This window comes from Tachyglossus aculeatus, chromosome 4 (genome assembly GCF_015852505.1).
Source record: "Tachyglossus aculeatus isolate mTacAcu1 chromosome 4, mTacAcu1.pri, whole genome shotgun sequence".
In the NCBI taxonomy this organism is placed as follows: Eukaryota; Metazoa; Chordata; class Mammalia; order Monotremata; family Tachyglossidae; genus Tachyglossus; species Tachyglossus aculeatus.
The window spans coordinates 47,515,420-47,541,090 of record NC_052069.1 but is presented as its reverse complement, the minus strand read 5'-3'; the positions used below and the strand labels follow the sequence as shown (position 1 = coordinate 47,541,090).

The 25,671-nt window shown below is 44.6% G+C and overlaps 1 protein-coding gene across 1 annotated transcript; it reads left to right on the top strand.

Annotated features, from left to right (window-relative positions):
• Window positions 1–103: 103 nt before the first annotated feature.
• Window positions 104–25,092, top strand: TMED5 (transmembrane p24 trafficking protein 5). Its single transcript, XM_038746040.1, has 4 exons — window positions 104–505; window positions 15,823–15,920; window positions 21,012–21,195; window positions 24,245–25,092. The coding sequence occupies exons 1-4, from the start codon at window positions 317–319 to the stop codon at window positions 24,461–24,463; spliced, it is 690 nt and encodes a 229-aa protein (XP_038601968.1). The 5' UTR covers window positions 104–316; the 3' UTR covers window positions 24,464–25,092.
• The last annotated feature ends 579 nt before the right edge of the window (window positions 25,093–25,671 follow it).

Sequence of the window (25,671 nt, the reverse complement as noted above, 5' to 3'; positions counted from 1 at the left end):
CCGCGCTCCTCCATTGGGCGGGGAACTACAATTCCCACAATGCCTCGCGAGGCGAGGCGCCAGGCGAGGCCCTGACGAGAGGGGAGGCCCTGAGGAGAGGCGGCCCACTCGGTTGAGGCGACTTGAGAGGATGGAGGGGGCCATTCCATCCTATCTCTTGAGCGCTTACTGAGTGCCAAGCACTGTACTGAACGCCTGGGAGGTGCAAATCGTTAATATAGACAGACGGGCCCGTGGTGGGGGGTGGAGGGGACTGGTTAGCCCGAGTTTGGCTCAAGGACCAGAATCCTTCGCGCGCCCCTCAGGCCTGAGGGCCATGATGGGGGCTGGAAGTGGGCAGCAGCGTTGGCCCAGTGTGCTGCTCGTCCTTTTTGCCCTTCTGCCCATCGTGTCGGGCTTCACGCCCTCCCTGGACAGCGATTTCACCTTCACCCTCCCGGCGGGCCGCAAGGAATGCTTCTTCCAGCCCATGCCGCGCCAGGCCTCGCTGGAGATCGAGTACCAGGTCAGTCCTCTGCCTCCCTTCATTTCCCCCAGTCTGGGACACGCTCCCCCACATGTCTGCTGTGTGACCTTGGGCAAGTCACTTCACTTCTCTGGGCCTCAGTTACCTCATCTGTGAAATGGGGATTAAAACTGTAAGCCCCCCCGTGGGACTTGATCACCTTGTAACCTCCCCCAGCGCTTAGAACAGTGCTTTGCACATAGTAAGCGCTTAACAAATGCCATCATCATCATCACCTTGTAACCTCCCCCAGCGCTTAGAACAGTGCTTTGCACATAGTAAGCGCTTAACAAATGCCATCATCATCATCATCCGAAACGGTGGTGTCTGGGACACGCTCCCCCACATGTCTGCTGTGCGACCTTGGGCAAGGCACTTCACTTCTCTGGGCCTCAGTTCCCTCATCTGGAACATGGGGATTCAGACTGTGAGCCCCACGTGGGACAACCTCATCCCCTTGTATTCCCCCCAGCGCTTAGAACAGTGCTTTGCACATAGTAAGCGCTTAACAAATACCAATCAATCGTATTTATTGAGCGCTTACTGTGTGCAGAGCATTGTACTAAGCGCTTGGGAAGTACAAGTTGGCGACATCGTCAATCAATCGTATTTATTGAGCGCTTACTGTGTGCAGAGCACTGTACTAAGCGCTTGGGAAGTACAAGTTGGCGACATCGTCAATCAATCGTATTTATTGAGCGCTTACTGTGTGCAGAGCACTGTACTAAGCGCTTGGGAAGTACAAGTTGGCAACATTATAGAGACGGTCCCTACCCAACAGTGGGATCGCAGTCTAGAAGACTGTTATAATAATAATAATAATAATGTTGGTATTTTTAGATGGGGATTCAGACTGTGAGCCCCACGTGGGACAACCTCATCTCCTTGTATTCCCCCCCCCCAGCGCTTAGAACAGTGCTTTGCACATAGTAAGCGCTTAACATATACCAATCAATCAATCGTATTTATTGAGCGCTTACTGTGTGCAGAGGACTGTACTAAGCACTTGGGAAGTACAAGTTGGCAACTTACAGAGGCAGTCCCTACCCAACAGTGAGCTCACAGTCTAAAAATACCAACATTATTATTATTATTATCATAACAGTCTTCTAGACTGTGAGCCCATTGTTGGGTAGGGACTGTCTCTATATGTTGCCAACTTGGACTTCCCAAGCGCTTAGTACAGTGCTCTGCACACAGTAAGTGCGCAAATTTGATTGATTGATTGATTGATAACAGCTTTAGATCAGTGTTTCCTTTTCAACTTTGTAAGCAAGCTTTTCGGGGTTTCGAGCCCCGCGGGCGCTTTATATGTTTGTACGTATTTGCTACTCTGGTTTACTTATTTTACTTGCACATCTCTATTCTATTTATTTTATTTTGTTAATGTATTTTTTGTTCCGTTGTCTGTCTCCCCCTTCTAGACTGTGAGTCCACTATTGGGTAGGGACCGTCTCTATACGTTACCAACTTCTACTTCCCAAGCGCTTAGTACAGTGCTCTGCACACAGTAAGCGCTCAATAACTACGATTGATTGATAGCTAACATAACGATGTTATTTATTAAGTGCTTACTATGTGCCAAGCACTGTTCTAAGCGCTGGAGAGGTTACAGGGCGATCTTCTAGACCGTGAACCCACTGTTGGGTAGGGACCGTCTCTGTATGTTGCCAACTTGTACTTCCCAAGCGCTTAGTACAGTGCTCTGCACACAGGAAGCGCTCAGTAAATATGATTGAATGAATCAGGTTGTCCCACATAGGGCTCACAGTCTTAATCCCGTTTTACAGATGAGGGAACTGAGGCCCAGAGAAGTAAAGTGACTTGCCCAAAGTCACACAGCTGACAAGTGGCGGAGCTGGGATTTGAACCCGTGACCTCTGACTCCAAAGCCCGGGCTCTTTTCCACTGAGTCACGCTGCTTACCCTGAGCCGGTCGCTGTACTAAGCGCCGGGTGTTTTGTCCCACATGGGGCTCATGGTCTCCACCCCCCATTTTACCGGTGAGGGAACTAAGGTTCAGAGAATTATTGTTGTGATGGTATTTGTTAAGCGCTTACTATGTGCCAAGCACTGTTCTAAACGCAGGAGTAGATACAAGGTAAGCAGGTTGTCCCACGTGCTGCTAACAGTCTTCATCCCTATTTTGCAGATGAGGTAACAGGCCCAGAGAATCATTATTATTAGTAATAATAATGATGGTATTTGTTAAGCGCTTACTATGTGCCGAGCACTGTTCTAAACGCTGGAGTAGATACAAGGTAAGCAGGTTGTCCCATGTGGGGCTCACAGTCTTCATCCCCATTTTTCAGGTGAGGTAACAGGCCCAGAGAATCATTATTATTAGTAATAATGATGCTATTTGTTAAGCGCTTACTATGTGCCAAGCACTGTTCTAAACGCTGGAGTGGATACAACGTAAGCAGGTTGTCCCACATGGGGCTCACATTCTTCATCCCCATTTTTCAGATGAGGTAACAGACCCAGAGAATCATTATCATTAATAATAATAATAATGATGATATTTGTTAAGCGCTTAGTATGTGCTTAACTGTTCTAAGCGCAGAGGTAGATACAGAGTTATCAGGTTGCCCCACGTGGGGTTCACAGTCTTAATCCCCATTTTGCAGATGAGGCACAGAGAGGTGAAGTGACTCTTTTTTTTAATGGCATTTATTAAGCGCTTACTATGGGCAAAGCACTGCCCTAAGCGCTGAGGAGGTTACAAGGTGATCAGGTTCTTCCACGGGGGGCTCACAGTCTTCATCCCCATTTTACCGGTCACACAGCAGACAATGGCGGAGCCGAGATTAGAACCCACAACCTCTGACTCTCAAGCCCAGGCTCTTTCCGCTAGGCCACGCTGCTTCTTAAGCGTTTAAGTGCTTACTCTGTGACAGCCGCTGTACTAAGCGCTGTGGTGGACATGACTGTGAGCCCGTTGTTGGGTAGGGACCGTCTGTATATGTTGCCAGCTTGTACTTCCCAAGTGCTTAGTACAGTGCTCTGCACATAGTAAGCGCTCAATAAATATGATTGATAATGATGATAAATACGATTGAATGAATGAATGCATAAATGAATGTCCCACGTGGGGCTCACAGTCTCCATCCCCATTTTACCAGTGAGGGAACTGAGGCCCAGAGAATTATTGTTTTTATTATTATAGTATTTGTTAAGCGTTTACTATGTGCCAAGCACTGTTCTAAACGCTGGAGTAGATACAAGGTAAGCAGGTTGTCCCACGTGGGGCCCACAGTCTTCATCCCCATTTTTCAGATGAGGTAACTGAGGCACAGAGAAATTAAGTGACTTGCCCCAAGTCACACAGCTGACGAGTGGTGGAGCGGAATTAGAACCCATGACCTCTGACTCCCAAACCCGTGCCCTTTCCACTGAGCCACGTTTACTATGTGCCACTGTTCTAAATGCTGGGGAAGATACAAGGTAAGCAGGTTGTCCCACGTGGGGCTCACAGTCGTAATCCCCATTTTGCAGATGAGGGAACTGAGGCACAGAGAAGTGATTTACCCAAGGCCACCCAGCAGGCAAGAGGCAGAGCCGGGATTATTATTATTATGGTATTTGTTAAACGGCTACTATGTTCTCAGCACTTTTCTAAGAGCTGGGGTAGTTAAAAGGTGATCAGGTTGTCCCACGTGGGGCTCACAGTCTTAATCCCCTTTTTACAGATGAGGGAACTGAGGCCCAGAGAAGTGAAGTGACTTGCCCAAGGCCACACAGCAGACAAGTGGTGGTGTGGGGATTAGAACCCATGAGCTTCTGACTCCCAGTCCCGTTTTCCATCCACTTCCAGCGCTTAGTACAGTGCTTTGCACATAGTAATTGTTTAATGAAGCCATTATTATTATTGCACCGTGCTGCTTTCCTTTCACTGGAACACCAGTGTTTGGCTCCTCGGATGCTGCTTTGACTGTTTTTTTTAAAAAATGATATTTGTTGGTCGCTTACTATGTGCTGAGCACTGTACTGAGCGCTGGGATAGATCCAAGTTAACAGTTTGTACACAGTCCCTGTCCTACATGTGGCTCAGTCAGTGGTATTTATTGAGCGCTTACTATGTGCAGAGCACTGTACTGAATGCTTGGGCGAGTACAGTCCAACAGAATTAGCAGATACATTCCCTGCCCCTAACGAGTTTACAGTCTAGAGAGGCTCACAGTCTTAATACCCGTTTTGTAGATGAGGTAACAGAGGCACAGAGAATAATAATACTGATAGTACTTGTTAATCAATCAATCAATCAATCGTATTTATTGAGCACTTACTGTGTGCAGAGCACTGTACTAACCGCTTGGGAAGTACAAGTTGGCAACATATAGAGACAGTCCCTACCCAACAGTGGGCTCACAGTCTAAAAGGGGGAGACAGAGAACAAAACCAAAGATACTAACAAAATAAAATAAATAGAATAGATATGTACAAGTAAAATAAATAAATAAATAAATAGAGTAATAAATATGTACAAACATATATACATATATACAGGTGCTGTGGGGAAGGGAAGGAGGTAAGATGAGGGGGATGGAGAGGGGGACGAGGGGGAGAGGAAGGAAGGGGCTCAGTCTGGGAAGCGCTTACTCTGTGCCAAGCACTGTTCTAAGAACTGGGATAGGTACAAGTTAAGAAGTGAAGTGACTTGTCTAAGGACACATAGCAGGCAAGTGATGGAGCTGAGACACAGAGAATAATAATACTGATAGTACTTGTTAAGCGCTTACCATGTGCCAAGCACTGTTCTAAGAACTGGGATAGGTACAAGATAAGAAGTGAAGTGACTTGTCTAAGGACACAGCAGACGAGTGATGGAGCAGAGACACAGAGAATAATAATACTTATAGTACTTGTTAAGCGCTCACTATGGGCCGAGCACTGTTCTGAGAACTGGGATAGGTACAAGTTAAGAAGTGAAGTGACTTGTCTAAGGACACACAACAGACAAGTGATGGAGCTGAGACACAGAGAATAATAATACTGATAGTACTTGTTAAGCGCTTACCATGTGCCAAGCACTGTTCTAAGAACTGGGATAGGTACAAGTTAAGAAGTGAAGTGACTTGTGTAAGGACACACAGCAGACAAGTGATGGAGCTGAGACACAGAGAATAATAATACTGATAGTACTTGTTAAGCGCTTACCATGTGCCAAGCACTGTTCTAAGAACTGGGATAGGTACAGGTTAAGAAGTGAAGTGACTTGTCTAAGGACACACAGCAGACAAGTGATGGAGCTGAGATTAGAACCCAGGTCCTCCGAGTCCCAGGCCTGGGGGCTAGCCACTAGATCACGCCGCCTCTCAGCGTTATTTCTGAAATGTCGCTAGTTCTGGCGTGGGACGCGGTTTAGGACAGAACCAAGCTGGCTGCAGGCCAGCTACCATCGCCTGTTCCCCAATGTGGAAATCAAGTCAAAAGCCGTGGTTGAAATGGCTTTTCCCTTGGTTGCACAACCGGCCCGACATTTTGCCAAGCAGAGCACGCTGTTGTGGAGAGTTTCACAATGTTAGGCTAATTCACGTTCTTACTCATCATTGGATGAGGCAGTGACATTTAATGATTTCCTCCCATTCTTCCCTCCCACCTCCACCACTCATTCATTCAGTCGTATTTATAGAGCACTTACTGTGTGCAGAGCACTGTACTATGCGCTTGGGAAGTACAAGTCGGCAACAGATAGAGACGGTCCCTACCCAATAACGGGCTCACAGTCTGGAAGGGGGAGACAGACAACAAAACAAAACACGTGGTCAAAATCATCAGAACGACGACTAAATGTACAAATTTTATTTGTACATGTTTATCCTATTTATTTTAATTTGTTAATGTGTTTTGTTTTGTTCTCTGTCTCCCCCTTCTAGACTGTGAGCCCACTGTTGGGTAGGGACCATCTCTAATTAAAACCATTAATTTGTTTTGTTCTCTGTCCCCCTTCTAGACTGTGAGCCCACTGTTGGGTAGGGACCGTCTCTATATATTGCCAACTTGTACTTCCCAAGCGCTTAGTACAGTGCTTTGCACACAGTAAGCGCTCAGTAAATACAATTGAATGAATGAGAGCAGGGAGGTGAGGCAGGAGGGGGCGAGGGAATGGAGAGCCTTGAAGCCGAGTGAGATGTACTCAATCTCAGATCTCTCATCATCAAGTCGTAGGACTCCGTATAAAGGGAAGCAAACTTCTTGGGAATCATTTTATGCCCTGTATCTTTTGATCACGTAATCTGGGTGTGAAATGTTAAAAGTTTGTCATCTCACTTTGTGCGTATGTTTGCACTTATGAGATAGACTGGCTAAAATTCTTAGAAACAAATACGCGAATCAAGCTCTCTTACGGCCTGCTTTGCCAGGGGTGGTTTTAATTACCAATGGGCAAAAAGTGCGAACGATTAACAAGGTTTGGGCTAAAGTTGTTGAATATTCCCTTTTTTCTCGAAAGTTTTCCATAGAAATTTTACCCCTGCTTTCGCTGTGTTGAGTTAGGATTGCCAGGAAAATGTGCTATTTAGAAATACATTTTTTCACATTCAAGGCATAAACGTATTTGGTCACAATTTAGATATAGGCCAGACGTTTTAGAATGAGTTTAAACAAGTACATTTATTTTGTTCACTTTGCCCTCAATCAAGCTCCTGTTTTGTAAGGGCACTGTACTGAGTACTTGAGAGATACAGTGGCTTGTCAACGCAATCTTGCCCACAAGGAGCTTAAGTCTAGTAAGAGAAATATCAAAATATTTCACAAGTAGGAAAAGAGGATATTTAGATGAGTGAGTGCTAGAATAACAGGAAGTCAAGTCAGTGTGTATAGGTGCATAGTGTAAGCGCATAGTGTAAGGGAAGACATCAACCTGAGCAGAAGATTCTTGGGAGACGTATTAGTGTCTCAGACACCAATATGAATCAGTGCAAATTAGCAGCACCGAGACCTGGTCAGTCAATCATATTTACTGGGCATTTACTGTATGCAGAATACCGTACTAAGCATTTGGGAGAGTACAATATAACAATCCAATATATAACAATTGTATACAATATACAATATAACAATATAACAATATATTGTTATAACAATATAACAACAGTCTAGAGGGGGAGAAGGACAGTGATATAAATGAATAAATTACAGATCTGTACATAAGTGCTGTGGGATTGGGAGGGGGAATGAATAAAGCAGGCAAGTCAGGGTGGACGCAGTAGGGAATGGGAGAAGAGGAAAGGAGGGCTTAATCAGGGAATCCCTCTTGGAGGAGATGTGCCGTCAGACTTTGAATGGGGGGGAGAGTAATCGCCTGTCGGATATGAGGCAGGAGGGCATTCAGAGAAGCAGCGTGGCTCAGTGGAAAGAGCATGGGCTTTGGAGTCGGGGGTCATGGGTTCAAATGCCGACTCTGCCAATTGTCAGCTGTGTGACTTTGGGCAAGTCACTTCACTTCTCTGTGCCTCAGTTCCCTCATCTGTAAAATGAGGATTAAGACTGTGAGCCCCCCATGGGATAACCTGATCTCCTTGTAACCTCCCCAGCGCTTAGAACAGTGCTTTGCACATAGTAAGCGCTTAATAAATGCCATTATTATTATTATTATTATTATTATTATTCCCGGCCAGGGGCAGGATGTGGATGAGTGGTTGGTGGCAAGATAGACGAGATCGAAGTACAGTGAGAAGGTTGGCATTAGAGGAACAAAGTGTGCGGACTGGTTTTTAGTACAAGAGTAGCAAGGCGAAGTAATAATAATAATAATGGCATTTATTAAGCGCCTACTATGTGCAAAGCACTGAAGTAGGAGGGGCCAAGGTGATTGAGTGCTTTAAAGCCAAAGGTAAGGAGGTTCTGTATACAGAATTGACACAACCTGGCAAAGGGAGGGGTCCGAAAGCCAAGCGCGCTTGCCCCCGTGAACCATAAGAGCCGAGGTTCTGCCTGGGGGCTCCCTCTCCAAAGAGGGTGGAAGGACCGAGGGAAGAAAGTCTTGTCTTAAGCTGTCGAGTGGCTTCCAACCCATAGTGACCCCATGGACACAGCTCTTCCAGAATGCCCCACTCTCTATCTGCAATCATTCTAGTAGCGTATCCAGAGAGTTTTATTGTTTAAAAATGCAGAAGTGGTTTACCATTGCCGTCAACTTGATTCTCCGCCCTCAACTCTCTCCCGTGCCGCTGCTGCCCAGCACAGTTGAGTTTTGACTTGTATCCGATGGCCTTCCACTCTCTAGCCACTGGCCAAGCTAGGAATGGGAATGGGTAGGCCTCTGCTTGACTCTCCCTCCCATAGCCGAGACTGGTAGAGGACTGGGAGCTTTCCAGGTGCCATCCTGGGGGGTGGGTGGGAGGGAAGAACGTAGCCATAGAGGAAAAGATAGCCATACCTGGTGAATCATCATCATCAATCGTATTTATTGAGCGCTTACTATGTGCAGAGCTCTGTACTAAGCGCTTGGGAAGTACAAATTGGCAACATATGGAGACAGTCCCTACCCAACATTGGGCTCACAGTCTAAAAGGGGGAGACAGAGAACAAAACTAAACATACCAACAAAATAAAATAAATAGAATAGATATGTACAAGTAAAATAGAGTAATAAATATGTACAATGAATGGGCCCCATGGCCAAGTAGAACCCAGGAGCCCCAGCTTGACCCCCAGCCAGAGAGGGTGGAGATTTCTTAGTAATAATAATGGTACTTGTTAAGAGCTTACTATATGCCAAGCATTGTTCTAAGCGCTGGGGGAGAAACCCGTTAATCTGGTTGGACACAGTCTCCGTTCCACGTGGGACTGTCACTCTTGATCCCCATTTTGCAGATGAGGTAACTGAGGCCCAGAGAAGTGAAGTGACTTGCCCAGGGTCACACAGCAGACATGTAGCAGAGTCAGGATTTGAACCTAGGTCCTTGGGACTCCCGGGCCCATGCTCTATCCACTAAGCCGGGGGAAGAGTTGTAAAGAGTGATGATTGACCCATGGGCAATGAAGGGGCAAGATGTGATAAGATGAATAGCTGGGTAAATGACTCTCCATGACAAGGACTCGGTCAGTGAGAGAGTCTCCCCCAGACAGAGCCCCGGGAGCTCTGCCCCTGCACTGGGATTCCCAAGCGCTTAGTACAGTGCTCTGCACATAGTAAGCGCTCAATAAATACGATTGATGATGATGATGGGATGACTAATCCCGGTTGGTCGCGGATGAGTCCAAACGGGTGGGGCTCCAGGAAGCTGAGCGGGCCGACCCATCTCTCGTCGCCCACTGGACATCAATCAGTCAATCAATCGTATTTATTGAGCGCTTACTGTGTGCAGAGCACTGTACTAAGCGCGTGGCTTTTGTAACAAATCCTCAGTACGTTGCGCCATGTGATTGACAACTGGCGATTCTTGAAGCTCCCTGTGGTTGAAGTGATAAGGATACCTTGGGATTCGAAGGGTAGTGGGAAGCAGCATGGTAGTGAGAAGCAGTGTGGCCTAGTGGCCAGAGCTTGGGCTTGGGAGTCAGAGGTCATGGGTTCTAATCCAGCCTCCACCACTTGTCTGCTGCGTGACCTTGGGCAAGTCACTTCACTTCTCTGGGCCTCGGTTACCTCATCTGTATAATAGGGATGAAAACTGTGAGCCTCACTTGGGACAACCTGATTACCTTATACGTACCCCAGCGCTTAGAACAGTGCTTGGCGCATAGTAAGCGCTTAACAAATGCCATTATTATTATAATATTAGAGAAGCAGTGTGGCTCAGTGGAAAGAGCACAGGCTGTGGGGTCAGAGGTCATGGGTTCAAATCCCGGCTCCGCCAATTGTCAGCTGTGTGACTTTGGGCAAGTCATTTCACTTCTCTGGGCCTCAGTTACCTCATCTGGAAAATGGGGGTGAAGACTGTGAGCCCCCCGTGGGACAACGTGATCACCTCGTAACCTCCCCAGCACTTAGAACAGTGCTTTGCACATAATAAGAGCTTAATAAATGCCATTATCATTATTATTAGTGGGGAGGCAGATTCATGAATATGTTCTCCTCAGGACTGGCCTTCTCTGGAACTGGTCACTGAAAATATAAGCGCTCAATAAATACGATTGAATGAATGAATGAAGTTTAGGTTAGGCCGCATTTGACCTTTGACCTCATTGGTGCAATTAAGTGAACCCTAATGGGCAGGGACAAGGAGACTATCTCCTTCCTGTTTGCTCTTACCTGTAGTTTACACACAAGGGCTGACCTGTAACTGTGGGTCTATAGAGAAGATAAATCAATCGGGGAAGGCCTCTTGGAGGAGGTGGAATGGCTTTGAAGATGGGGAGAGCAGTGCTCGGTACAGAGTAAGCGCTCAATAAATGCAATCGGCTGAGCTGGGAGAGACAAGAATGAGGCAGTGAGAAGGTTATCTTGAGATCAATAAAGAAAGGGAACTAGGGTGGAGTAGAAAAGTGGATAGGGGAGAGAGAGGTAATTGAGTGCCTTAAAACCAATGGTTAGGATGAAGAGACATGTGTAGAGCAGTGTTTTAGGAAAACATCAGGGCATGAGAGTGAAATGTGAACTGGAGATGGGGGGGACACTGAAAGCAGGGCAACCAGCGAAGAGTCAAGCCAGAATCTGACACAACGCTTGAACCAAAGTGGTGGCCGCTGGAATGAAGAAAGGATGGATGCTGGAACTGTTGTGGGGGAAAACAACAAGATTTAGCAACAGGCTGACTGTAAGAATTGAAAAGAGAGGGGAAAATTAAGGTTAATGCCAAGGGTGCAGGTGTCAGAGACTGGAAGGGTAGTGGTGATGTCAATTGTGATGAGAAAGTTAGGTGGAAGAGAGAATTTGAGAGGATGGATGAAGAGGTCAGCTTCAGATATATTGAGCTTGGGGTGTTGGCAGGTTACCCATGTAGCAGTGATTGGCAAGAGGAAATGAGGTGAGTGGTCAAGACTGGAAATGTAGATCTTGGGGGGTCTTCCATAGAAAAGTGTAGTTAAAACTGGAGGAGTAGATGGGCTCCCCAGCAATGAATTTAAATTGAAGAGAACCCAGAATAGAACTTTGAACACCCCAAGTTAGGGGGTGAGAGGCAGAGGAGAGCTCGTAAAAGACTGGAAAGAGCACGGGCTTGGAAGTCAGAGGGCCTGGGTCTTATTGCCGGTTCTGCCACTTGTCTGCTGTGTGCCCTTGGGCAAGTCATTTAACTTCTCTGTGCCTCAGTTCCCTCACCTGGAAAATGGGGATTAAGACTTGAGCCCTCTGTGGGCCATGGACTTTGTCCAACCTGATGTCTTGTATCTATCCCAACAGTTAGTACAGCGACTGTCATATAGTAATCGAGAGAGAGAGAGACAGATCAGAGAAATAGGAGAGAACTGTGTCAATAAGCCCTACATTAGATAGCGTTTCCAGGAGAAGGGGCTGGTCCACAATATTGAAAGCAGCCAAGGGGTTGAGGAAGATTAGGACAGAGTTCATTAGATAGAGCTAGGAGGAGTTCCCCTCTTGGGATGGTACCCAGAGGGCTTCCAGTCTCTACCAGTCTCGGCTACGGGAGGGAGAGTCCAGCACGGGCATACCCATTCCAATTCTAGCTTGGGCAGTGGCTAGCGAGTGGCAGGCAATCTGCTACAAGTCAAAACTCACCTGTGCTGGGCAGCAGCGGCAGGGGTGAGAGTCGAGAGGGCGGGGGCTCAAGTTTTCTGCACGGAAGAAGGCAGTGGTAAACCACGTTTGGATTTTGACCAAGGAAACTCAATGGATCCATCACCAGAACAATTCTGGGAGAGATGCCATGGAGTCATTATGGGTCGGGGCTGACTCGATGGTATCAGACAATACAAGGGGATGGTTGGTGACCTTAGAGAGAGCCACCTTAGTGGTGTAAAGGGCGTGGACACTGGATTGCAGAAGGTCAGGAAAGACGTTTATTTTATTTTGTTAATATGTTTTGTTTTGTTTTCTCTGTCTCCCCCTTCTAGACTGTGAGCCCACTGTTGGGTAGGGACCGTCTCTAGATGTTGCCAACTTGTACTTCCCAAGCGCTTAGTACAGTGCTCTGCACACAGTAAGCGCTCAATAAATACAGTTGAATGAATGAATGAAAATCACTGGAAAGGAACCTCCTCTAATAAGGATGGCAATGTTAATTTGGCCTTGGAGGTGGAATTAAGTGATCTCTCCGGGGATTTTTGCATATTTTACCCAGGAAAGTAGAAAGGGGTTTAATCCAGGAAATACACTCTGTCCGTTCGGGGCGTGGAGGGATCTTGCGTAGAGAAGCAGCGTGGCTCAGTGGAAAGAGCCCGGGCTTGGGAGTCAGAGGTCATGGGTTCGAATCCCGGCTCTGCCACATGTCTGCTGTGTGACCTTGGGCAAGTCACTTAACTTCTCTGAGCCTCAGTTCCCTCATCTGTAAAATGGGGATTAAGACTGTGAGCCCCACGTGGGACAACCTGAACACCTTGTATCCCCCCCAGCGCTTAGAACAGTGCTTTGCACATAGTAAGCGCTTGACAAATGCCATTATTATTACATTACGTTGGAGGAGAGCAAGTACAAGTAGCGGACACCTACAGTCTGTCAAAAGATTTAGACAAGAACAGAAGCGGGAAGATGGACTGAAAATTTCCATGAGTCCATACTTCCATTCACAAGTTTCTGCAAGCTTTGCCCCTTTGTATTAGTCCAGCTCTCTACCAAGTATGGTACTAGGAAAGGTTATCTGTGGCAGCAGAAGGGACAGTTTTTTTTTTACTCTCACTAGGCTTCCATAAAACAGACTGGAGTTGTGTGCACAGTTGGAAGGTGTGTCTAAGCCTGTGGAGTAAATAGCCAGAAGGTGCTTTAGAATGATTCAATCAATCAATCAGTGAATCATATTTATCGAGCGCTTACTATGTGCGGAGCACTGTACTAAGCGCTTGGGAAGTACAAGTTGGCAACATTGGGCTCACAGTCTAGACCAACAGGCTTCCACAGAATGAACAAAGCTGCCGAGAATTGATTTCTAGCTAGAGCTATTGGAAGGGTGGTCGTTTGTTATATTGTACTCTCCCAAGCTGTTAGTACAGTGCTCTGCAAACACTAAGCGCTCAATAAGCATGATTAACTGACTGGGAGGGTGTCTCGGCTTCCTCATCTCTAAAGTGGGATAAGACACCTGCTCTTAACATGAGCCACGATTGGGACAGGGACTGTGTCCGGTTTTCTTGTAATCAGCCCGGGGTTTGGCACCAGAAGTGGGTGTGAGCCCCATGTGGGACAGTTCCTGTGTTCAACCTGATTAACTTGAATCTACACCAGTGCTTAGAGCAGTGTTTGACATAGTAAGCGCTTAACAAACATCATAAAAAATGATGATGATGATAAAAAAGTGCTTAATATATACCATGCCATTCAAGGAAAGGAATAAGGGTGAAGTGAGCAGAGTCCTGTCTTTGACTTCCCAGCAGTCAGTGCTGAAATAAAGGGGGGTGGGAGGGGGCTCACTTTCGGACATTCAAGGCCCACCCTCCCCTCATCTCTTTGGGGAGTGTGGAAGGCATCAAGCCATGCTATCCCTCTTCATTCAGCGTGGCTCAGTGGAAAGAACACAGGCTTTGGAGTCAAAGGTCAGGGGTTCAAATCCCAGCTCCGTCAGCTGTGTGACTTTGGGCAAGTCGTTTAACTTCTCTGGGCCTCAGTTACCTCATCTGGGAAAATGGGGATTAAGACGGTGAGCCCCCCGTGGGACAACCTGATCACCTTGTAACCTCCCCAGTGCTTTGCACATAGTAAGCGCTTAATAAATGCCATCATTATTATTAGTTATTCCCCACCTCTCTCCCCGCCCTGCCCTGTTAAGTCAGTATAGCGGATGAAAGAGGTCAATTTATTTACGGTAGGTTTCCAAAAATAACTAACGTTGGTCAGCACATGGAGATGCTACTCTTTTAGGTGGTATGCTCACGGTTTTGTCAGTCTTTAGATTCTGCTGTGGGATTTGTTTCCCAAAACGCGATTAGACTTCCTTTCTTCGAGACCTTTGGGAAAAGGGGCTTTGATCTTGTCAGCCTGTAAGTTCATAATGGGCAGGGAATGTCTGCTAATTTCATTATATTGTACTCTCCCAAGCACGTTGTACAGTGCTATGCACATGTTAGCACTCAGTGAATACCGTTAATTATTGAAATAAGAATGATGGCATTTATTAAGCACTTACTATGTGCAAAGCACTGTTCTAAGCGCTGGGGAGGTTACAAGGTGATCAGGTTGTCCCACGGAGGGCTCACAGTCTTCATCCCTGTTTTACAGATGAGGTAACTGAGGCACAGAGAAGTTAAATGACTTGCCCAAAGTCACACAGCTGACAATTGGTGGAGCCAGGATTTGAACCCATGACCTCTGACTCCAAAGCCCATGCGCTTTTCCACTGAGCCATGCTGCTTCTCATGGCTTATTTTACATATCCATAATAGTTGGGGGGGGGTTCTTCTTGAATGTAAATTTATTTGGGGGAAGGGATTACGTTTTTAGATTAACCTGTCAGTCCTTAGATTAACCTGTCACCCTTGCATGTTTATTCAGGTGCTAGAGAAATACTTGCAACTATGGAATGAGGGTTGTCAGATCCTAGTAAAGGAGAGAAGTCTAGATTTGTAAAATTAAAAAAATATATATAGTATCGTATTTCTCCTGCTAAAACAGATCATACTGTAAGCCAAAAGGGGAGGAGAAACTAGTTTAAAAATAGAATGAAATAGTGAGAGACATATCCAACTCCCAAAAGATTGCTTAATGGAAAAAATGTGGAATATTATTACCCATATTCAGGAAAATTCTGTTTAATACCCACTCCGCATTTTTTTATTTTAAGAAGAAAACCCCCCAACTATTATGGATATGTAAAATAAGGCATTTCAATAATTAACAGTATTAACTGAGTGCTAACATGTGCATAGCACTGTACAACGTGCTTGGGAGAGTACAATATAATGAAATTAGCAGACATTCCCTGCCCATTATGACCTTACAGGCTAGAGAAATACTTGCAACTATGGAATGAGGGTTGTCAGATCCTAGTGAAGGAGAGAAGTCTAGATTTGTAAAATTAAAAAAATATATATAGTATCGTATTTCTCCTGCTAAAACAGATCATACTGTAAGCCAAAAGGGGAGGAGAAACTAGTTTAAAAATAGAATGAAATAGTCAGAGACATATCCAACTCCCAAAAGATTGCTTAATGGAAAAAATGTGGAATATTATTATCCATATTCAGGAAAATTCTGTTTAATACCCACTCCGCATCTTTTTATTTTAAGAAGTTAAAATAGTTATTTTCTTCCCTCTCTTCCTCAGGTTTTAGATGGAGCTGGATTAGATATTGATTTCTACATTATGTCTCCAAAAGGAGAAACATTAGTATCTGAGCAGAGAAAATCTGATGGAGTCCACACGTAAGTAAACTCTGAAGGAGCAGTTGATAGATTGAAAGATTTTAGGACATATCAGCATGTAGACTGTTTTCTTCTAAGATTATTTTTCAGTTAAAAAATCTGTGTTGGGCCTGTACTCAGGGAAAACCTGACATGAAACATGTACTTAAATTTAACATTTAATAGGTGTTTTACCCCAAGCAGATAAACCCAAGGGCTTCAAATCAATAAGTCACTCAGTGTCATTTATTTAGTGCCTACTGTGTGCAATGCACTGTGCTAAGCATTTGGGACAGTATAATACAACAAGGTTTGAGTCGCTGTAGTTAATAGTAGTCTATTAATTGGAGAAGCAGCGTGGCTTAGTGGAAAGAGCACGGGCTTGAGAGTCAGAGGTCATAGTTTCTAATCCCAGCTCTGCCATTTGTCAGCTGTGTGACTTTGGGTAAGTCATTTAACTTCTCTGTGCCTCAGTTACCTCATCTGGAAAATGGGGATTAAGACTGTGAGCCGCACGTGGGACAACCTAATTACCTTGTGTCTACCCTAGTGCTTAGAACGGTGCTTGGCACATAGTAAGCGCTTAACAAATACAATCATTATTATTGTTATTATTATTACTATTAGTCTCTTCAGCAAGCCCAGCCCAGGATCTTTGACATCAGCATGAATGTCAGACTGTTAGCTCATTATGGGCAAGGACTGTGTCTGCTAGTTCTGGTGTATTATACTCTCCTAAGCGCATGGTGCAGTGCTCTGTATGCAGCAAGCTCTCAGTAACTACTATTGATTGATTGATTGGACAAGGATCATTTCCAGCTTTTCCACTGTGGAAGTACAGTAGTTTGGGCCTGGCATTAGTCTCTTCTCATCCAACCCTTCCCTCTGAGCTTTTTTGTTTCTAGATCTGTTTGATTATCTTCTAACCACCTCCTTTAAGTGAACAGGAGTAACTCTGGTAACCAAGAGATGAAATGGGACAGGCCTTTAGGCCTTTTGTCTCTCCATTTCCTCTCCTTTGCTTCATTTTGTCTGTCTTATCAGGAAGTTGGGTTTGTCAAGGTCTGGAGACAGGAAGAAGCCGGGTCAGAATTCCTAACCTGCTTATCAGTTGTGTTTGCCCACCAGATCCTTATAATGGAGAGAACCAGGCAGGACCTAATAATCACCCCAAGTACAATTTACTGCTGTTTGTATTAAGGTGTATACAATGATTTGTGCTCTTTGATTACGTGGGAATCAACTGTATGTACCAACTGTACATAAAGAAACTCCATATTGCTTCAAGTTGAGCTGGCTTTGACTAGTAGAGGAAACTCTTCCCGACAACCACCACTCCCTACTAGTACTAGAAAAAGCACGAGTGGTAATAAACTTATCTCTGACATGATGATGATGATGATGATGGCATTTATTAAGCACTTACTATGTGCAAAGCACTGTTCTAAGCGCTGGGGAGGTTACAAGGTGATCAGGTTGTCCCACAGGGGGCTCACAGTCAATCCCCATTTTACAGATGAGGTAACTGAGGCACAGAAAAGTGAAGTGACTTGCCCAAAGTCACAAAGTTGACAATTGTCGGAGCCGGGATACATACCCGACACACCCTTATGAACACAGCTCAGAGTCCACGATGTTTTTTTGCCACATCAAAGCAATCCCCAGTCCTGGAAGACAGGTGGTGGGATGAAGTGGAGTGTAAAGGGCAGGGAAAATCCCCGGCCAGAAGCTGTCATTTAAGTAAGTCCTGCTCCAAACAGATAGTGTAATCTTATGCCATGATTACTCTGCATAATAATACTACTACTAATGTATTTGTGAAGCACTTATTATGTGCTAAGCACTGGGGGAGATACAAGATAATCAGATCCCATAAGAGGCTTGCAATCTAAGTAGGAGCATACTCAACCTATTGTTGGTGATATCTTTTTTTATATATATATATTCTTAAAGTATATCGTCTGTCCTTGATCTCGATTTCCTAAATTCAGCTCACAGTATAGCAGCTTGTTTGGGTATCCCATTGTTCACTCTCCTCCCATGTTCTTACCCATACACGTGTGTTGAATTGTGTTGCATGGCTCCCGTACAGGGAAGCTGACATGATTTTGTAGTCTGTCTCTCCCTTCTAGACTGTGAGCCCGCTGTTGGGTAGGGGCCGTCTCTATATGTTGCCAACTTGTACTTCCCAAGCGCTCAGTACAGTGCTCTGCACACAGTAAGTGCTCAATAAATACGATTGAATGAATGAATGAATGAGCTTGTATTCCAGTTTGGAACTGTTTAGGCACAGGTAGGACCTTGTAAACCCTTCATTAGTTCTTTGAACTAATCCTTGCAGAGAAGGGCTTAATGGACCTACAAAAATGATACTCACTTTATTGTATCATACATGAAAAATGGCCAACATCAGTATTTTAGGTCCTAGTAGGTGTTCTGGGTTTGCTAAATCACTCAATACAGATTTTTATACTTACGATGAATTGTGGGAAGGGAAAGCTAACATAATACAGTCTATTAGGTTATTAGTAAGTAGCATGGCCTACTTGATAGAGTGTGGGTATGAGAGGTCAGAAGGACCTGGATTCTTATCCCGGCTCTGCTACTTGTCTGCTGGGTGACTTTGTGCGAGTCACTTCACTTCTCTGTGCCTCAGTTCCCTCATCTGTCAAACGGGGATTGATGGTAAGCTCCATATGGGATATGGATGCGTCCAACTTGAGTAGTTTGTATCTATCCCAGCATTTAGTACAGTATAAATAGTAAACACTTAACAGATACCATAAAAACTGTTTTATTCTCTTAATCTATGCATTCTCAGTTGTTCCTATGTAACAATAAACCAAAAGCCAAACATCCTGTTTATCATGAGCAAGTTGATCCTTTTGTCACTGATCTGCCCACCACATTCTCAGGTTGAGGTTTTCTGCTTTTTGGGATTCAGTTTGTTAGACTCAAGAGCTATCTGTTTTTCTGTGTTGGTATTATGTTGTCATTCCCAAGTACTATGTTGTACTTGCCAAGCGCTTAGTACAGTGCTCTGAACACAGTAAGCGCTCAATAAATATGATTGAATGAATTCCATCTTCTTGAAGTGAGGTTTTTGGCACCAGCATCACCCTATTGCTTCCTGGGTTATTGCCTTCTTCTCTTCCTCAGCATAAACGCTCAATAAATATGATTGAATGAATTCCATCTTCTTGAAGTGAGGTTTTTGGCACCAGCATCACCCTATTGCTCCCTGGGTTATTGCCTTCTTCTCTTCCTCAGCATCAGTCGAGCCACATTCCCTCCTTTCATCTGTAGTGCTAGAATCAGAGTCTGGTTTGGTTTCCCCATCTGTCGGTAGCTTGTCATCCGTCGGCCAAGCTTTTATTTTATTGAAACTGATTCAATCTCCTTTCCTTCTCTGGCTTCACTTCCGGCTCAATGTATAAACTCTCTCTACAGATATTTCTTCAATAAATGTCTGCATTTGTCTCTGAGCTCCTTTAATTGTCATTTTGTTCCGTGCCGATTTTTAACTACAGTAGCAGCCCCTAGTGCTGTGCATGAGATCAGCTAACTTTACAGTCGTGCTTCCTCTTACCTGTGATTTAGTGTTAAGCACTTACTATGTGCCAAACATGGCCTAGTGCTTAGAGGACTGGCCTGGAAATTAGAACCTGGGTTCAAGTTCTACCTCCGCCACTTGTCCGCCGTGTGACCTTAGGCAAGTCACATAGTGGAAAGAGCACGGGCGTGAGGACGTGGGTTCTAATTCTGGCTCCACCACTTGTCTGCTCTGTGACCTGGGGCAAGTCACTTCACTTCTCTGGGCCTCAGTTACCTCATCTGGAAAATGGGGGTTAAAAGCGTGAGCCCCATGTGGGACAACCTGATTACCCTGTATCTACCCCAGCGCTTAGAACCGTGCTTGGCACATAGTAAGCACTTCACAGATACCATAATTATTATTATTCTCCATGGCTTTACCTCATCTGTAAGTGAAGGTTCAGCTGAAAGACTGTGAGCCCCTTGTGGGACATGTACTATGTTCACCCGGATTAGCTTGTATCTACCCCAGCACTTACTACAGTGCCTGACACATAGTAAGCACTCAACAAACATCCTTAAAAAAAAAGTGCTATGGTAGATACAAGCTAGTCAGGCCACACACAGTCCCTCACAACGAGGCTCAGGATCTGAGGGAGAGAGAACAAGGTATCGAATCCTCATTTTCACGTGAGGACACTGAAGCACAGAGGAAAGCCAAGTGACTTGCCCAAGGTCACCGAGCAGGCAGGTGGCAGAGCCGGAATTAGTACCCAAATCCGCTGATTCCCAGGCCCGTGCTCTTTTCACTAGGCCACGCTGCTTCTCAGTATATGTTACCCGGTGAGAGTTGCTCAGACTAACACAAAATTGTGCTCTGGAGTTCGGGCAGCAGGTCAGTATTTGTTGCTGAATTGTACTTTGTCGGCTGTGTGACTTTGGTCAAGTCACTTAACTTCTCTGTGCCTCAGTTACCTCATCTGGAAAATGGGGATTAAGACTGTGAGCCCCCGTGGGACAACCTGATCACCTTGTAACCTCCCCAGCACATAGAACAGTGTTTTGCACATAATAAGCACTTAATAAATGCTATCATTATTATTAGTAGTAGTAGTTTCCAAGGGCTTAGTGCAGTGCTCTGCACACAGTAAGCGCTCAATAAATATGATTGAGTGAATCAGCAGGGTTACCAGCCCTCGGCCCTGTATCTGTCGAACTCCGGACTGCCCCGGGCCCTAGCTTACCAACTAATTTATGAAAACGGCCCTAATGGAATGTACATTCTGGATGCTTCGCTGCCAGATACCTCTTCTTGAAGTGGAGAAATTAAGTTTTTGAAATCCGGATTTTCATCTAGACCATAAGTTCCCTGTGGACAGGGAATGTGTCTACCAAATATGTTGTACTCTCCTAAGCACTTTGTACAGTGCTTTATATACAGTAAGTGCTCAACAAATATGATTGACGGATATTTAGCTATTTGGTGAATGTAAATTAAAAATTACTTGTGCCTCATAAAAAGTTGCTTTCTCTGATCAGGCGTAATTAGAGCTGACGAGCGAGTTGTTCTTCTTGCAGAGTGGACACTGAAGAGGGGGACTACATGTTTTGCTTTGACAATACATTCAGTACCATTTCCGAGAAAGTGATTTTCTTCGAACTAATCCTTGATAATATGGGGGAACAGGCGCAAGACCAAGATGACTGGAAGAAGTATATTACTGGCACAGATACATTGGATATGAAACTTGAAGATATTCTAGTAAGTTCAATTGATTTAACGAAACAGGTTCCTATTATGAAGAATACTTTTTATGTAACACTGCCCGCCTTCACATTTGCTGCCTATTCAGAAAGATTGCTCGGCGTCCGAAAGCTGTAGATTAGTCTGAAATCCTAATGTAACACACATTTCAGTTATGTTTTAGTAACAGATCAAGAGGTTGTGAAACTGAAGTCAAACTTGTACAGTCCTTTATTATTTAATGATCTTCCTGCAAAGGTTGTTGTGTGCATACCAATAGAACTGTATGCAGTGCCCCAGTTTGCACAAGTTTAATCTTTTGTCCTGTGTATCATAGCGTAATGCTTATTTTAAAAGTGAAAATCCCTCTGCAAAGTTATCTATTCTTCAGTTTTGTCTGTCCAGTGAAGATTAGAATTAAAGACACTAGAAACTGTAATATACACACACAATATATATCATGGTTTATAGGTTCTTTTGTTCTGGTAGAGCTTTGTTTTTATTCATTTGAAACTCACATTGAGATGATTAAGGCATTCCCATATGTTACTCCATTATCTTTTAACCCTCATCACAGAATACCTAATTAGTGCAGCATATAATTAGCTTTAGGCATGGACTAATTGAAAGAGCTTCTTGACTGAACCGGGAGACTTGGGTTAGACCCTGCTCGGGCACTAAAAGCTATTTGACTTTTGATCACTTAACTCCTATACCTTTATTTCCCAGTCTATAAAATGGGAAGTGCTGCCTCACGGGGATAAAATGGGACAATACTGGTGAAACCACTTTGAAGTTCTTAGGACTAAAGAAACTTTAGAAATACAAAGGAATATATAGTTTATTGGGGGATAAAATGGGACAATACTGGTGAAAGCATTCTGAAGTTCTTAGGACTAAAGAAACTTTAGAAATACAAAGGAATATATAGTTTATTGGTGGAACCCTCTGGATTGTAAGCGTTTCGTGGGCAGGAAACTTGTCTGTTGTCTTACATTGTTATATTGTACTCTCCCAAGTGCCTAATAATAGTAATAATTGTGGTATTTGTTAAGCGCTTACTATGTGCCAGGCCTTGTACTAAGTGCTGGGGGAGATACCAGTTAAATTGAACACAGCCCCTGTCCCACATGGGGCTCACAGTGGTAATTCCCATTTTCCAGATGAGGTAGTACAGTACTCTGCACACAGTAAACACTCAGTAAATACGACAGATTGATGAAACGCTTAATGAACAGAGGGTTGTGGCCCGTCATTACGCTCCTGTCGGCTTCCCACCGTGCTCCTCTCTGGCTTGTGGATCCCAGTTCTGCTGAGGCTCCTTTTCCTGAGATAGCGGTGTCAGGGAGAAAAGAAGTTGGACCAGGGGCGGCTGCTGATACATCCATGGGGGCTGTGGACCCCATTGCCCTCGGCCGACGCTTAGTGCAAGCGCCTAGTACAGTGCTCTGCACACAGTAAGCGCTCAATAAATACGATTGAATGAATGAATGACACACGCCACCCCTCCAGAAATCCAAATTCCAACTGCCAGACAGACCAAAGGGATTGAAATTCCCTCTTATTTCCCCACAGGTAAAAATGCAGCCATTCAGCTTTCTGCCCATCTCCGTCATCGGTGGCCAACAGCATTTTGGGGTTCACTTGACTTGCATATGATGATGATGATGGCATTTATTAAGCGCTTACTAGGTGCAAAGCACTGTTCTAAGTGCTGGGGGGATACAAGGTGATGAGGTTGTCCCACGTGGGGCTCACAGTCTTCATCCCCATTTTACAGATTAGGGGACTGAGGCACAGAGAAGTTAAGTGACTTGCCCAAAGTCACGCAGCTGAACAAGTGGCAGAGCCGGGATTTGAACCCATGACCTCTGACTCCAAAGCCCGGGCTCTTTTCCACTGAGCCGTGCTGCTTCTCTTTGCCCATCAGTGCTCCAGTGAGACTAATGTTTATCGAAATTGGGGCTGCTCAGGTGAAGCCTGAACTTTTGTCCTTAAGGCACGCATAGTGGGTAGAGCACGGGCCTGGGAATCAGAGGATCATGGGTTCTAATCCTGGCTCTGCCACTCGTCTGCTGTGTGAGCTTGGGCAAGTCACTTCTGTGGGCCTCCGTTCCCTCATCTGGAAAATGGGGATGAAGACTGTGAGCCCCACGTGGGGCAGGAGCTGCCTCCAACCCGATTTGGTTGTAGCCATCCCGGCGCTTGGTACGATGCCTGGCCCATAGTAAGCGCTTTACAAATACCACAGTTATTACTCCCCTCCATTCATTCAGTCATTTATTGAGCGCTTATGTGTGCAGAGCCCTGTACTAAGCGCTTGGGAAGTACAAGTTGGCAACATATAGCGATGGTCCCTACAGTGGGCTCACAGTCTAGAAGGGGGAGACAGAGAACAAAACATATTAACAAAATAAAATAAATAGAATAAACACGTACAAAGAAAATAGAGTAATAAATCCGTACAAACATATATACAGGTGCTGCGGGGAGGGGAAGGAGGTAAGGTGGGGGGGATGGGGAGGGGAGAGGAAGGAGGGGGCTCAGTCTGGGAAGGCCTCCTGGAGGAGGCCTGTAAGCTCACTGTGGGCGGGGAATGTGTCAGTTCATTGTTATAATGTACTCTCCCAAGTGCTTAGTACAGTGCTCTGCACACAGTAAGCACTCAAATATGGTTGAATGAATTTTTGGATGGTGGAAAAAAAAACTTGCTGGTGACTATGCTTTTATAAGCTTGAGCAAAAGCAAAACATTGGTTATGGTTTTTGTCGTCACATGATAAACTAAGGCTAACCACATTAAAAAAGTTATTTTAATGTACGCATTCTTTCTATAAGGCCTTTCTCTGCATCTCATCTGGGCAGAGCACCATAAATAGGGCTCACACTATGGCAACAGACATTTTCAGCCTTTCCTTTAGTAAAACCCTCAAGGCCTTATTTCTAGACCCCAGTGTTAAAATATAATTGACAAAACAATGTCCATGAAATATCGGTATTTTCCAGTTGTCTGAATGTGAGATGTGTACGTCTGACCTGTTTTTCCCATTCTAAAACTGTCATTGCAGGAATCCATTGATAACATCAAGTCCAGACTAAGCAAAAGCGTGCATATCCAGGTTCTGCTTAAAGCATTCGAAGCTCGGGACCGAAACATACAAGAAAGCAATTTTGACAGAGTGAATTTTTGGTCCCTGGTCAATTTAGGAGTAATGGTGGTGGTGTCGGCAATTCAGGTGTACATGCTGAAGAGTCTTTTTGAAGAGAAGAGGAAAAGTAGAACTTAACAGCTGGAGCTGCCTTAAATCCCTAAAAGCAGTAGAAAACCAAACAACAGACTTGCAGAAAAGGATACTGGTATTCTCTTCACACTTGTTTTCAGCAGGAACTATACTTAGAGGGCCTCTGATTCACCTGCAACTTGAATATGGCATAATATTTTCCTTTCATCCCTAAAGTGCAATTACCAGTCTCCACTGAATGTCCCTTGCAGGGTTTTTGCAGTATTTTTGTATTTGATGGTTAATGCGAATCCAATTACAGGTAATAGCTCACGTTAGTCTAAAGCAATAATGATCCTGCCATAGTTTCGAAAAGCATTTCCCTAAGTCGGGGTTGTTCTTCTGTGGAGTAGCTCTTGTGATTTAGAGAACTTCACAACCAAGTATTATACGAACTGGCTGCATATATTCCCCAAACCTCTGTGTACTTAAGCGATTTCCTAACTTCGACCAGCCGTGTTACATCTCGGGAATATTAACTGTAAAATCTTTCTTGAATTAGCTACCTAAGGGATTACTATTGACTTTAAAGGTAGGGGCCCGCATCTTTCTGTACTTGCACGTAACTCCCATTAGAATACATAGGAGCTGATTGCGTGTGCAGTTAAAGTTGAGCCCATTGGGTTTTAGCCTGCTTTTAATTTGGACTTTATAGTGAAAACTGAAGGGGAATTTTTGCATCCAAAAAATGGTTCCGCAATCACGTGACCAGTTTAACAAGTATACGTACCGGGCGCAAATGCTTAGGTATTAAGATTGGTTCCTTTGGCAATTACTAAGAATTAGGAAGCCGCCCGAATGCGCCTAATCAATCAATCAATCAATCAATCGTATTTATTGAGCGCTTACTATGTGCAGAGCACTGTACTAAGCGCTTGGGAAGTACAAATTGGCATCACATAGAGACAGTCCCTACCCAACAGTGGGCTCACAGTCTAATTTATCAGAACACGTCTGCTAGGAGATGGTTCGACATTGCCAGTTCGCAAGTTCTTAAAATGAGCACTGGTTCGATACTTTGAAACGAATTAAAAATGCGGAAAGTGCATTACTTTTTATACTAAGTGATCTCTAATGCAAAGCTTCACGTTTGCTTGATGCTAGTTTTTAAACTTTTTTAGACCTCCTCATGGTTTCACTTAAAGTTATTTTTAACTTTTATTTGCGCAGTGACTAGCTAGTGGGGCAGAACCTGATTATTTGTAATCTTTAAA

Coding starts and splice junctions, on each gene's coding strand:
- TMED5 (XM_038746040.1), top strand. CDS start 317: ATGATGGGGGCTGGAAGTGGGCAGCAGCGTTGGCCCAGTGTGCTGCTC. Junction 506..15,822: donor CGCTGGAGATCGAGTACCAG/GTCAGTCCTCTG, acceptor TCTCTTCCTCAG/GTTTTAGATGGAGCTGGATT. Junction 15,921..21,011: donor AAATCTGATGGAGTCCACAC/GTAAGTAAACTC, acceptor TTCTTCTTGCAG/AGTGGACACTGAAGAGGGGG.